Source organism: Diorhabda sublineata, chromosome 1, assembly GCF_026230105.1.
Source record: "Diorhabda sublineata isolate icDioSubl1.1 chromosome 1, icDioSubl1.1, whole genome shotgun sequence".
In the NCBI taxonomy this organism is placed as follows: Eukaryota; Metazoa; Arthropoda; class Insecta; order Coleoptera; family Chrysomelidae; genus Diorhabda; species Diorhabda sublineata.
The window spans coordinates 42,013,237-42,027,589 of record NC_079474.1 but is presented as its reverse complement, the minus strand read 5'-3'; the positions used below and the strand labels follow the sequence as shown (position 1 = coordinate 42,027,589).

The following is a 14,353-nucleotide window of genomic DNA, read 5'->3' as shown; positions in this document are numbered from 1 at the left end:
TAGAATTTGTTAGTAGTTTCATTAGATTGAGACAACGAAAAAACCTCCTTCGTCGGTATTTTTGTTTCTGGGGTATGAGGGTGTTTCCAAGTTTCATCTACATATCGACGGAAAAATTCACTTCAATTATATTCCACGGTATCCACAGATTTGTTTCAATTCTTGAAGACAGCGAGCTTTTGATCAGCATTAATTTATTGCGGCCCCCCATCTCACAGATATGTATATGGTTGAAATATTCACTATCTTACATACATGAGGATGGCTGTGTAAAAATACGCCGTGTTTACAGAACCAGTTTTAAAAGCATCAAATCATTCCATGAGACGCAGCACTATTAAGATTAACCAGAAATGTGGAATATATTGGATAAAACTTAATACTCTGGTAGTTTCGTTTTTTCAAAGTAATCACGTCAAAAGATGTTTCACTTGCAGCTTGTGCCCTACTAAACATGTTCCGATGTGTTTGTTGATGATTTTGTTTAGTTTACGATATGGACATGTGACTGCAGCATTTTGAAACAAAATATACATATATAAAAAACAAGAGGCTTCAGTAATGACACTTCTAGCTTGTCCCAATTCTGAAATAAACTTAACTAGAATAAAGATTGACCTTCATGTTTATTCATACGTTTTTTCACTTGTATCAGATAATTAGTGAATGTGTATATATATATATATATATATATATATATATATATATATATATTTTCTGGTGATACATTCGAGCTCAATGAGGAATATATGCAACAAGAAATTGTCAATATAAACAATAAAATAATAATACCCCTTCATTTTTATGATATTTATTCTGTAATTGAAATGTGACATGCAAGGATTTTTCAAGTAAAATATCGTAAGCAATTTGCATTTTAAAACAGAACACCTTATTGCTAAATTATATATCTGACACAATTCCAAATCGAATATCTAATTAAGAAAATGTTATATAACTATATAAAATGCGGAAATCGGAATAATTACAAGAGCCTTGAAGGAATATACGAGGATGGCTTGGCCTGACCAAGAGATGGCGGTAGTTGCTTGAAAATTGGTCATCGTTATGTTATACAAAACGTTTGTTTGAAAGGCATTAGTGCAATCAATATGAAAGTTGAACTAGATTCTACTCTGGTTGAGACTGTTCCTTCATTATCAACAGTAAACTATTGCGTAGCAGAGTTTTAACGAGACCGTACGACCTGCAAAGACCAGCATCGCAGTGTCGATCAAATGAGGTCATGAGGTGCCGCGTTTGCTCAGAATGGAACAAAAATAGCGTCGTGAAGTTGTTTCCTTCGAGTGCTTGGCAATGAGAAATAAAGCTGAATTTTAGGGTCATAACATAATGGCAAGTATTATGCGAATTTATTGCAACTTTTGAGCGAAAAAATTAAGCAAAACGGCCGCATTTGTCTAAGAAAAAAGTATAGTCTCATTAAGACAATGCACCAGTTCACACATCCGTTATTGCAACGGCCAAATTGAATGAATTAAAGTTTGAATTGCTACCTCATATATCCTATTCGCCAGATTTAGCTCACTCGGATGATTTTCTCTTCCCAGACTTGAACAAATGCCTCGGTGGTCAATGATTTTCCCACAATGAAGAGGAGATGGTGGCAGTTCATGGCTATTATAAAGGGAGTTGGGACTCATTGAACATCGCTGGAAAAAGTATACATATAAAGCTAAAAGAATATTACGTTGGAAAATAAATATATATTTTCCAGAATTGTCTTTTCTTTATTGGGCCAGGTATTTCTCGGACTATCCTCGTAGTACTTACCGGATGTAACCAAATATATTTATAAAATGCAGAGTGGACCCAGTGGCGTAGACTTTGGGAGAGAAGATTCTGGAATACTTAATAACTTCGTTCAAAATTTAAAAAAAAAATAGTTACCTTTCTGCTCTCTACACACGAGACAAACAGAAACACGAAATGAAAACATAATGGTTTTTGATTTTGGAAAAATCATTGACCCTCAAAAACGGAAAAGTTAGTTTGAAAATTAACACATTTTGAGCAAGATTGTTGTTGCATTAAACGTTTATTTAATACTTTGTTTCAACATTTGTAGTGGTACTGATTCATAGATTCATAGAATTTTTGTACCTTTTGTTTCTTTTTTCTTGAAGAATACTCTGTACATTCTTTTTATTATTGCTGAAATATCTTCCGCGTTAAAAATTTCAATGCATTTTCGGATATTTCAAAGTGTTATCCAAGTGAATTTTTTTATGGATGTGTCACAATGGTGTACCCATTACGCCATAGACATTTTGGAAACAGAAAAATGTGAGTCTTTCATAAAATATCTTCTAGGCATAGGTGTAGAGAGGATGAAAAGTCGAAACAAGTCTTCAAACCAACTACATTGTCTCTGAAACAAAAGTACAACGGAAACAATGAACTCTATCAGAAATTTCCAAGAAAGCAAGAACCGTTTTTATAACCTTTAAATAACAGCTGTAGTATTTTAGCATTTCAAAGGTGTAATCCTTATTAATCATTTACAAAAGGAGAAAATGTTAATATTATGATGATTTACTGGAACCGCATGTGTGGGAGGAAAGAGTTTGTCGTTTATTACATTCGGGACTTTTTGAAGCCGTAATCCATGAGAAAATGTTCATTTTCTTCTCAACAATGGTCAGAAAAAAAAATAATCAAACATGTTTCTTCAACATATACATTGAGAAAAGAATAATATCTATGAAAGTAAACAAGTTTTTTCTAACAAAGTAACAGTATTAAAGAAATGTTATGAATAATATTCCAAATCTGCCTTAACTATTTAGTACTCTCCTAATTTATGACATTTATTCTCTAAATATTTTAATAAATTTTGAATTAAAAGGTATAATTTGACCAGAATCTTTCAGCAGCTTGTATGTTTTAGGTCTTCTTGCTTTCGGAGTGAAGGAATCTTCAAGTTTCAATAATTTTTTCACGATAATAAACTTGGTTACGATATGTATAGCTATAGTGGCAGGATCAATAAATGGTAAGAGACATCACAAAAAAATTGTTGGAAAATAACTTATATAATTTTTCTTTAAGCTGATGTAAAAAATTGGCAGATTGATACGAATACTCTATCACCAGCAGATAAAGAAGTTGCCGGGGCAGGAGGCTTTATACCATTCGGAGTTGCGGGTATAATGGCCGGAGCAGCCAAATGTTTTTATGGTTTTGTTGGTTTTGACGCCGTCGCTACAACCGGAGAAGAAGCTAAGAATCCTCAAAGAGATATTCCTTTAGCAATTGTGATATCATTATCAATTATATTTGGCGCGTATTTTGCTATTTCCACAGTTTTAACAATGACTTGGCCGTATTATCTACAGGTTAGCTTACAATGATTAACACCCAAACGCACCGTTTTGAAATGACAATCCTAGTTAATTAACTCCGCTAAATTTTCGATGTACCGTGAAAGGATCAGTCTAGTTCAAGTTGAAGTAGTTACGATTGGCAACATCGTAAAAATTAGAAAGATTTTAATGGACTTATTTTCTGTATATTATTGAAATATCGATGAAGATCCGGAAGTTAAAGACTACGTACTGTATACACGGAATTATACAACTTTATTTCAAAAGAAATGAACGACAATTCAAATTACTGTCTATATAAATACACAAGTAGGGTCAGAATAAATTTCTAAGGTCGCAGTGTATATTACACCTTAAATTGGAATGTAGTTTTTGCCAACTAGTTTATTTATATCAAATTTTGAATATTGTATTTTGATTCGCTAGAATTAAATAATTTATACAAACTTTGATAACACCACAATTCTCTATTGATTAATTCCCCCATGTTGAATACATAAGTATTCAAATACTAGGAAAAAGAATACACTTTGATGTTTGATTGCCACAATCCCACAACTAAAGAGTTTACACCTAAAATATGAATACACATTGGTATATATGGACTTTAGAAATGGACTGAAATGTGTAAGGGTAGTCAAATAAAAGTGAAAAGCTCTGTATTTTGATAACTATTAGTCTCAAAGACGTAAATTTTGGACTTACGTGAACAAAAGAGATCGGGAAAAATATTTTCGAGATGATATCATAACCACCTTAAACTTGTGATTGTTCACTGGAATCACCAACTAAGTTTTAAGCATCAAAACTAGTTATGTCTAATTCTTGGTGCTACAGCGCTTTTTGATTTAATGACAAGAAATTGAAGAAAAAAACTCAAAAAATTAAATTAAATGCTATAATTTACTGTTTATTGTAAAAATGTAGTGAACACAATATGGATTTAATGGATCAATTATTTCACAACCAGCTTTTTCAAAATTTTCTATATACAGTTGAGAAAATTGGTTTCTCCGAACAAAAAATGGCATTGTGTTATGTATTCGTTGATAAACTGGTTTTTTCAGGAAGTTACCATGTCTAAACCTAGTTATTTTCGATGGACAGAGTATCTTCGATATCTTTTTTATTTTTGCTTTAGACGATACCAAGAAGCCACAATAAGGTTAACAAGTGTTTCTAGTTTTTCATCCCCTTCATCTAAGCAATCTATTTAAAGATTTAAAAGTGTTAAGCGGTATTTTACCAAACATAATTTATAAGAATTTTATTTTAATTGTTGGATGTAAGTAGATGTAAGCAAATAGTTTGTGTACTAGATATCGATAGTGAAGGCTCTCCTCGGTATTTTATGAAATGCTCGTAACTTTCAGTGCAGGGACAATAAATAGTGTGATCACAGTGATCTAAACCTGCCAGTGTCAACATTATTATTATATTCATCCATTTCAGGATGCTGAAGCTCCTTTTCCTTATGTGTTCGATCAAATAGGATGGACTTCAATTAAATGGATCGTAACGATTGGTGCCATTTTTGCTTTATGTACTAGTATGTTAGGAGCAATGTTTCCCTTACCAAGAGTTATATATGCAATGGCTAACGATGGTGTTATCTACAAAGTTTTATCGAAAGTAGATTCTCGAACGCAAACACCAATTATTGCTACGGTTTTATCGGGACTTTTTTCAGGTAAGATTCTCTGTTAAATCCCATTATTATTTATATGAAACTTGAAGGATTTTCTACTAAATCTATTTTCCGGAACAATTCTGATAAGGCGCTAAGTAACAAAACCTGTTGTTAGTTTTAAGAACAAATTTATTATCTCAATAAACTACGTAGGTTTTTTCGATGACTAAGTAATGATGATCTGTCTCAATAAGCTCCTTTCAGTCAGTCTAAAATAACTTCATTCTCTATCGTTCATAGAATATATAAATTCATTAATCTCTTACTTCATCATTCTTTAAACGTTTTTTAGGGATAATGGCAATTTTATTTGATCTAGATCAGTTGATTGATATGATGTCAATAGGAACACTTATGGCATACACCATAGTAGCTGTGTCTGTATTGTTATTAAGGTAATTTTTATGTTGAGCACATTGTTCAAGCTACCACTATACTAACATTAACAATTATACTGTCCAACTCGCGTTTCGATAAACAAGTTATCATCTTCAGAGACCAAAGGTAATCTTCCATATAAGTATCAGCAACGGTTACAGAAATTCCAACTTAATTTTGTTCTTGTGAATGTCTTTTATGGAGCCATTATTTTTTAGACTAGAAGAATTATTTGTTCACTTAACAAATAATAAATAATTGATTGATGACATAAACTAAAAATAGCAATAATTTACTAAAAATATTACGTAGATATAACCTACTACCAACTAGAATTGAGTGTGAATTATCGTTGATTAGTTGGCAAACTCATATTATCACATAAGCTCATTCGTAACTATTAATTCATAATACCGTGTGTTTCATTAATATGGGTTTAAAGCCTAATTACTTATACATGATACATCAAACCAAATAATAGTTCAAATAGTTTTATACTCTGCGATTTCCATCTACAAAGTTGGTTAATGTCTCTCGAGTAATTGCTGCTTGAATACTATTCCACGATTCGAAAGGTCAGCTAGTAGTGAACTCAAAAGATTGAAATAATACGGCATCAGATCGAGTGACTGTGGATACCTTGCATTAGGTAACCGTGTAGTTACGTGGACTGCTTCTTTGGCCGATAAAGTGGCAAAAAATCCAAAAGGACTAACGACAAAACGATCTTGCTCAACTATGCATGTTTTAAAATAGTCAGTAGTTTACGACTCTTAGACACAAATTATAAACAATTTTACTTGTTTGAGAAGAATCAGCAATTCTAATTGTTTCATGGAATCAAGATCAATTATAATTCCTAAAAAAAAGAATCAGAAAGTAATGTTTCTATTCTATCTAAATTGTTGAAAAATTCAATTACCGTTTTTAAGAAAGCGAAGTAAAAATTCCCACTGGTTGTCCTAGCGAGAGTAGCAGTTCATGTAAGTGTATAGCCTCATGCTTGCTCCAGGCTCTCGCGAGGTGCATCTTAAAGAGTCTTGGTACATGTCTTTGCTAGTTGAGGCGGTAGTGCTAGCACTCACACCCTCAATTTATACAGTTGTCCACTATGTTAGTACAAAATGTACCTGATCCAATTGACTACTTTAGTTTCATTATGCGCGCTAGGTAAGGCTGAGTGATACGAGCGCATATCCTCATTGGCGCACTTTCTATCTTCTTTGTAACCTCGTGAAGAGTCTGTAGCGGATTTCATTATCTTTTAACTGAGCGATAGTATCAAAATAAGAAGTACCAGTTCCTGTTAAGTATATGAGTGTCTACTACGGATCGATTCATAACTGAAGATGATATGATCTAGAAAATCTTAATCGTCATCGGACAACGTTATGCTAGCGAGATTAGTGCCTATAGTAAAAGGAAGCGATAAGAACGTTCTTGTAGGAGCCTCTTTCTCAGATAGTCTTCTTAGTAGATGTTAATTCGAAGTTTTTGCGATACGTGTGAAAGACTCTTCCTTCCACTCAATGTTCTCTTTACTAACTTTTGATCGTTTCGTACTTTTTGTTTTACAAACAATGTTTATATTATCTGGAGGATCACAACAGAATTTGGTACAAAAGGCACGCTGCAAAGTAACTAAAAATTCCGTTTATGCAAACGATAAAATACAAAAAAAGCTTTCCAGTCCCTACTCATCAACTATGCTACTAACTGATACTGAGAAAACATTGTGTGCGCATTCTCACTGGTGCCAAAGAAACAAAATTTTCTGTGTTGCTCTATCGTTTCATGTATCATTTGTAATTGTAAATTTGACGTGATAAACACGTTATGGACAGTGACTATAAATTTTTGGCATTATAATATTGAATCTTAGGTATCAACCAATTGAGAAAAGCAAGTATCCCGGTTTGGAAACGAATGAAAAAATTGAAAGTATCGAAAATTACATGATGAAGAACTTGAAAAATCTGTTTAATCTACATAACATAAAGTATCCCACAAAGGAATCATCAATTATAGTAAATTGGAGTATAGCTTTATTCAGTAAGTATCAGAAGAGATCCATCAGCAATCTGAAGTCTCTTCCATATTATTTATGGCACCATTTTCCGTTATTTATTTGATTATATAAATTCTATTATTTGGACTCCTCTAGACAAAGAAGAACCATTTTGATTTTTATATGATTATTTTTATTTTTATATTTATTATGGTATTTTGTTTTTTTTTTCTAGGCATATTTACTGCTTTATTTTGTGCTACAGTAGCAAATGGAAGAAAACTTGTTTTTACAGAGCCTCTTTATATTCTGGCTTTTATTATTACTATTATTGGGATGGCAGTATTAATGGTGATTATGATTAGACAACCTGTAGCTGATGAAAAGCTATCATTTAAAGTGAGTAAATATCTTAATTTTTTTACATTCTCTTACTCTACTGATACATTGTATCTGTACAAAAAAGAAATTATCATGTTGTTTTTTAATTGATAATATAAGAACCAAGTGTTTTAACCTGACACTAAAACCAATAGAAATGATTTTTAGTACACGAGTAGTTTGTGTCAAGAACAATAAAGCTGTTCTGCTCGCGAGCGGTTATGAAAATTGGAAAAAACTCGCGGAAAACCTCAGAAAATTGGTTTTTTGTGTATAACGTGGAAGGAGAAATTTCAATACATTGTATATGAACAAACTTGTAGAACATGAAAACCTGCACAAAAAAGATCTCTACGTATTTTCTCGAAAAATGCTTTCTTGCCGAGACGCTCTACTAAATCTCAGTTTTTTTTGGGTGAAAAGTCCCAAAGTAAACAGGATTTTGAAGGAATATCCTTCAGTAATTGATATATACAGCTGGCAATGTGACGTTGAAAGTTTTTATTTATTATCCAAATATGAAATAATTTTTTTACTAAATAAACAATGTAATTTTACTAATTTTTGATATTTTTTTAATGGATAATTTCGATAAGTAGTTCCAATATTCAGTAGGTCAAATTTGAACAAATAGAATATAGTATTCATTCCAACCTTGTTTTGGGTCAGATTCAATAACATTTTTCTAAGCACGTTGTTCGTTAGTTTGTTCATTTTTTCTGATCGATATCTTTGCGATTGACGTAAAAATATCAAAGTTCAGATTCCTGAAAAAGGCCACTTGTCATTCGAGTCCCAATACCTTGCTTGTTCAGAATATGCGTCTAAAAACGTGCGATAAGAAAGTTCTCATTCATCTTCTTTACACTTTCCAGAAATTTTCCAAAAACACATGGAAATTTTTCTGATAAGGTTAGTAAGTCTATCTTATTGACTATAGCTTCATCAATGTGAGAATCCGTATTTCAGAACCTGCTATTTCTGGCAGTAGCCTTCAATCTTTTCTTGGTAATCTCAGGATAGTTTCATTTTGATATTAATAATAAAGATGATGTATTTCGGGTTATTACTTACCATAATTTAATAGATTAGTGAATTAACATATTTTCAGACATTTTGGTTTGTATTAGAAATTTTTTTCTTTCTTTTCCACTTATTTCATTACGAGAATTCTAATTTCTACCCGTTCTATACGATTTCATTCTTTGAAATTTATTTCAATAATAAAAGATTATGCAATTTTTTTAAATACTGTTGAAGCTGTTTTCAGAATTGGGGAGCGAACTAACAAATATCAATTGTGTATAACCGACAAATCAACTTTATAACAATTATTATAAGAATCTGATTTCAGTCTACTAAAATCACAAATCCACACAGTTACAGCTCAATTAACCTGAGCATGCGCCACGTATCTCCAAAATGCACTATTTTTCAAAAAAACATGTAGATACCTTTTTTATGAGAATTTTCACGGTCTAAATACATGTTTCTATACATTTTATTGAAATTTTTAATCCCTTTCAAGATATTGACGAAATACAATTTTTTTCCGGTGAATTTCCTCATTTTTCATGGCCGCTCGCGCACAGAACATTTTTTTTCTTAAAGTTTTGGCTACATCGCCTGGACTATGAATAATTACGTAAATGACATCCGGCTCTTTGTTTGAATCTCGACAAGGTTTTATTTCTCGATATTTTTAGATAAATAAATAATGTGATTAAATTTGACCAGGACAGACCGAAAATACAACATTTTTATCTATTTCAATACAAGTTTGGCAACGCTATTTTCAATTTCCATAAACTTGTTGAAAACTTTGGCTAAGATGACCTTCAGTACATTAAGTGATTTACTTTTTATGTCTTTCCCGTGTATTTTTGAATTTTGTCCAAGAAATTTATTACAATCTTGAAGGATTATGATATGTCGTTATCGTGGTAAAAAATCAAAATTTGCTTTACGTAGAACAACTTCACAAGAGTCGAAGGACACGCGGGTTTCGACGTAATATTTATAAACACACGTCTCGTCACCAGTGGTGTTTCTAGTGTCGGTAACTACGTTGTTAACTATCTCTTCACAACCTATACGCGACGTTGTTTTTTAGAAAGATTTAGGTATTTTGGAACGAATCTATTGTTGACATACTTCATATCCGAAACATTAACAAAATATGATGAGTTGATTCATAACGGATTTTGAAAGCTTCTCCTACCTCTCGGATGTCGAATCTAATACTTTCGTTCGCGATAAAATACACTACCCAAAACATTACCTGCAATTCCAATGAAAATATAAAATTTCAAGAAAATTCCTTGCTCAACTTTTTTCCATAGTCAATATCGCCAGACAATCGCCAGATATGGCACACAAAGTTGTACCAATTTAGATAAAAATATGTTGCGCAGTTTAAATGAACTATCCGGGGCTAAATTTGATCATATGATGTATTTCTAAAGTACGTTTTCATTTGCAGGTTCCTTTAGTTCCATATGTTCCTTGTCTAAGCGTAGTCTTTAATTTATATTTGATGTTCGAACTTGATTTAAACACATGGATACGATTTTTAGCGTGGCTAGCGATCGGTGAGTTTTTAATTTATTTAAATTATGCGGGGTAGACAACATAGCATTCAAAGCGTGCTCATAAATTAGGAGGAGTAATCCGAAATTAAGTTGGCAACACTGCAGATTTCTGATCAGACTTTTGACATATGATCCAAGTATTGTGTAAATTGCATTGTTATTTATGAGACCCCATCTATATTGAAATAAGCGAATATTTTTTATCTGGACTAGTTTGAAAATGAACTCGATCCTATTTCAAGTATTTACCAGACGTCCATACTGTACAAAAGTCTATTACAACATATAGTTATTCAATTCAATTTGTCCCAAAGAATAAGACAGATAAAAAGCTATTTACTCAGAATCTGACTGCAGCAAACATTAATGCTGCTTGACATGATGCAATACAACTTGCAAAATTCTTTAATAAAAAGTATGCGCAGATGAAGCTCAGCTCATTGTTTCATGCAAGATTTCGCACCTACAACATCATTAGTTTGGTACCATTTTTATCTAAATCTAGTTACTTTAGGCTTAACAACCAACCCGTCTATCAGGCTTCACTTCCAAGGCAGCAGCAGATATAATTATTGACAGTGATCCACTGATCACTTCGTTACTTTCTTACTTAGTTTTGTTATCATTATTTTTAAACCAGTCACAAAATATTGAATCAAATTTTAGGTTAAATATTTGTTTAATTCACTTATGGAATTTTTGTTAGTGGCAACCATGATGCAAGGCAAAAGACTTGGATAATTTCAATATTCATCTAAACAATAATTTGATCTTGCAACAAATTGCATGCAATTTCTTGCACCATATCAAGCGGCCTTTAAATCATGCTACAATGTTTCTGACCCCCGAAAATATAGCATAGACCATCGAAAGAGCGCGCTGAGTACTATAGTTTGTAAACAATAGAAAATGTTATATTAGTTTAAACGATTATTGTTGAAATCATGTAATTATAATTTTATCTGTTCTTTTTTTTGAGAAATCTTCAGCGCTGCAGCTTTTATGAATGAATATGTTGCCTTATTGCCACAATAAAAATAAAATTCGTAATAAAACTGCCGATAACGTTTTTTAGTAATTATTCAAATAATTTTCTATAAACTAAAGATTCTTCTCCATTCATTTTATTTAACTATCAATTTTTTTATGTAATAGGTCGACAAACATCACGAAAATTAATCACAAGCGGTGTTAGTATTGATAAGTTACCTATTAATTCATATATCAAAATTATCAATTTTAAATAACATATCTACATCAAGATAAATTGTTTTTTTATCGCCATTGATTGTTCCTTAGAATAGGCTGCAAGATTGTATAGAATTTTTCGAGTAAAATTAACTATAAATTAAAGTATCTTCAATTCAACAAAGATCGTTAAATTTTTTTTACCCACGCCACGTCTCACTGCTCTTAAGAACGCACTTGGAAATTTTTAGTATCCGAAAATAAGCAAATCAGTTCTATAATCTGTAGTAAATATAGATATTTATCATCAGAGCAGAAGATAATATGATTAACTTTCATTTTCAGGTTTCGTAATATACTTTACCTATGGTATACAACATAGTGAGGAAGGTCGATTTATCAAAGAAAAACGAGAAGGGAAAGGAGCACAAGAAAAGGAAGTAACGACCTTTTAAGGAAAACAAACGGTTAAAGCGGTGTACAAAGTCAAACTAAAAGAATATTTGACTATAACTATAGAAAATCTAACGTTTATAATAATACAATGAAAACGAGGGGAGATTTACTTTTGTATTCTCTTTAAATCTTTTGGGATGATTTCCGGATGATAAAAACCTGTGTACTAAAGTAATATCCAAATTATCTTCATCCACTACAATTATCAATAGAAAATAGAAAGTTCAATTATTTATATGATATATATTGAGAGATATTTAGGCAGTGAGGATAGTATTTGAATTAGACGACGTAAAAACTTTAAAATTTCACTGCAAAATACGTAAGACGAAAATATATTCATACCTGCCAGCAGCCTATCTAGGTTTACTAACCCCTGTACTTGATTTAGTTCCACGGCAAACCCGCTTTAGCTAGTTTCGCGATTCAGCATTGAGAAAGATGATAATGGTTAGCGAGTTGTTTTACTACCATACAAAACAAAATTAGGTGAATTAGCAACGAAAATGTACAAAAGTTGAAAGGAAATTGGCCCACTTTTTATAAATCGGAACATTTTTTTAAATTTAAATATTTCTTTTTGGTAATTTTATACTTTAGCTTTCTTTAGATTTCTTGAGATAATTAAAAACATCGATTTTTTTGCCTAATCCTACTTACGAACGTGGAGCATGATCTTTATTTACCTACTCCACATTTAGAGTTAATTAAAGGCTCAATACTGTACAATGAGGAAAAAATGCACAACCATTTGCCAATTCAAATCAAATCTATAACATCTTTTTCCATATTTCGTAAGAATTTAAGGGCATATATGCTGGAAAGTGCTTTCTACTCTGTAAAGACTAGTATTCTAACACAAATATTTAATTGTGAGCATTCAAACAAATTAATCGTTATAGATAAACCGTACTTTAACGCTTGGATTAAGCTGCACAAAATTTTGCGGCTTTACATGAAGGTACACAGTCTCCGTATGCAGTGTCTGTTCCTGTTTCATTCGCGTAAAGATATTACATATCAAAAACAAATATTTAATGACAGATCTATACTCAATTTTTTCCATTTTCAAAAAAATTACCATCTCTTCTTTGCATTGCTGTATCTATGTGTTCACAATATATTTTTTCCAGTTTATCATTATTACCATCTATTACATAAATCATTCTTAAAAACCAGTTTTTATTATTAAACGGATCTTTTTGATTTGGTACCTCCAGAAATGTGTGTTTTATAAACAGAGAATAACTTGAATTATGTGGATCTGTTGATGATTGTGTTATTTGACCATGCTAACTGAAAACCTTCCGGATTAGCTTGAAAGTTGAATAGCAGTTAGTGCTGAAAAAAAAATGTCGATAGCTATGTATATATGTGACCTCTATGAAGAGTAAGGAGTAGGTGATTATGAAAAACAGAAAAGATAATTAAATCATTTTAAAAATGATTTTGTTCTTTTTTCCAATAAAAAATATATTTAAGCAAATGCTGTATTCGTAAATATCAAATAAGTTATTTGAATTTCATTTACTGGGCTATGACAAATTTTAATTAGTTAGTTTGTCACTAGAACATTATTTTGTGATAGCACCTATTTCTATATTACAATTTTAGGAGATCTGTGATTTAATTTTATTATGATATTTCAAATCAGCAATTATAATCTTTAGTAAGCTATAAATAGGAAATTTAGGTACACAAAATAATAACTGTTATTATAACATTTTAGTATTCCATAGATTTTCATAAATTTTGGTATTTAAATAATTTTTGTTACAAAATAGACCAAGTAACATTAATGGAACAATGTCTTTTCCAGTAACACGATTTTTATAATAAAAAAAAATAAAAACTTTTTAAGAATTGTTTTTTTTTTATTACATTCAAAACCTTGTAATAAAATTATATAGAATCTATTCTTTGATTTTTATTTATTCCTTCCAATAATAAAACTTCCAACATAAGTAAATGTAATAGAAACAATAGAAGAAGTAGCATAGTGAAGTGAAGTAGTTGAACATATTGGGTAACTGTTAAACGTTCGAAATGTTTCTGAAAGAAATTGGATACAACTAGACCCTTTGAAAGACTCTACAATGCCCTGGAACAAGATAAATGTGTATATAAAGCAGGATCATACAGATGAGAGAGGGAATAATGCAGCCGCAGCTATAACCGTCTATCTGGCTATTCACTTACGTAAATAAACTAAAAAAACAAAAAAATATTGCCAATATTTGAAAATATTTTGTATCGAATATTTCTTTGTTTGTTTCCTTAACTCCTCGTTTTAATAGTTCGCTTTTTTTATTCA

General features: G+C 31.3%; 1 protein-coding gene across 3 annotated transcripts in view; it reads left to right on the top strand.

Moving 5' to 3' along the window:
- Window positions 1-13,947, top strand: part of LOC130445193 (cationic amino acid transporter 2-like) — a 50,942-nt gene extending 36,995 nt beyond the window's left edge. For all 3 annotated transcript variants that reach the window (XM_056780739.1, XM_056780746.1, XM_056780752.1), the window contains exons 5-12: window positions 2,912-3,016; window positions 3,073-3,359; window positions 4,800-5,037; window positions 5,330-5,432; window positions 7,298-7,467; window positions 7,659-7,822; window positions 10,287-10,395; window positions 11,929-13,947. In XM_056780739.1, coding sequence (XP_056636717.1) covers window positions 2,912-3,016; window positions 3,073-3,359; window positions 4,800-5,037; window positions 5,330-5,432; window positions 7,298-7,467; window positions 7,659-7,822; window positions 10,287-10,395; window positions 11,929-12,038 — 1,286 coding nt within the window. In that variant the 3' untranslated portion in view covers window positions 12,039-13,947. The remainder of the gene's footprint in view (window positions 1-2,911; window positions 3,017-3,072; window positions 3,360-4,799; window positions 5,038-5,329; window positions 5,433-7,297; window positions 7,468-7,658; window positions 7,823-10,286; window positions 10,396-11,928) is intronic.
- The last annotated feature ends 406 nt before the right edge of the window (window positions 13,948-14,353 follow it).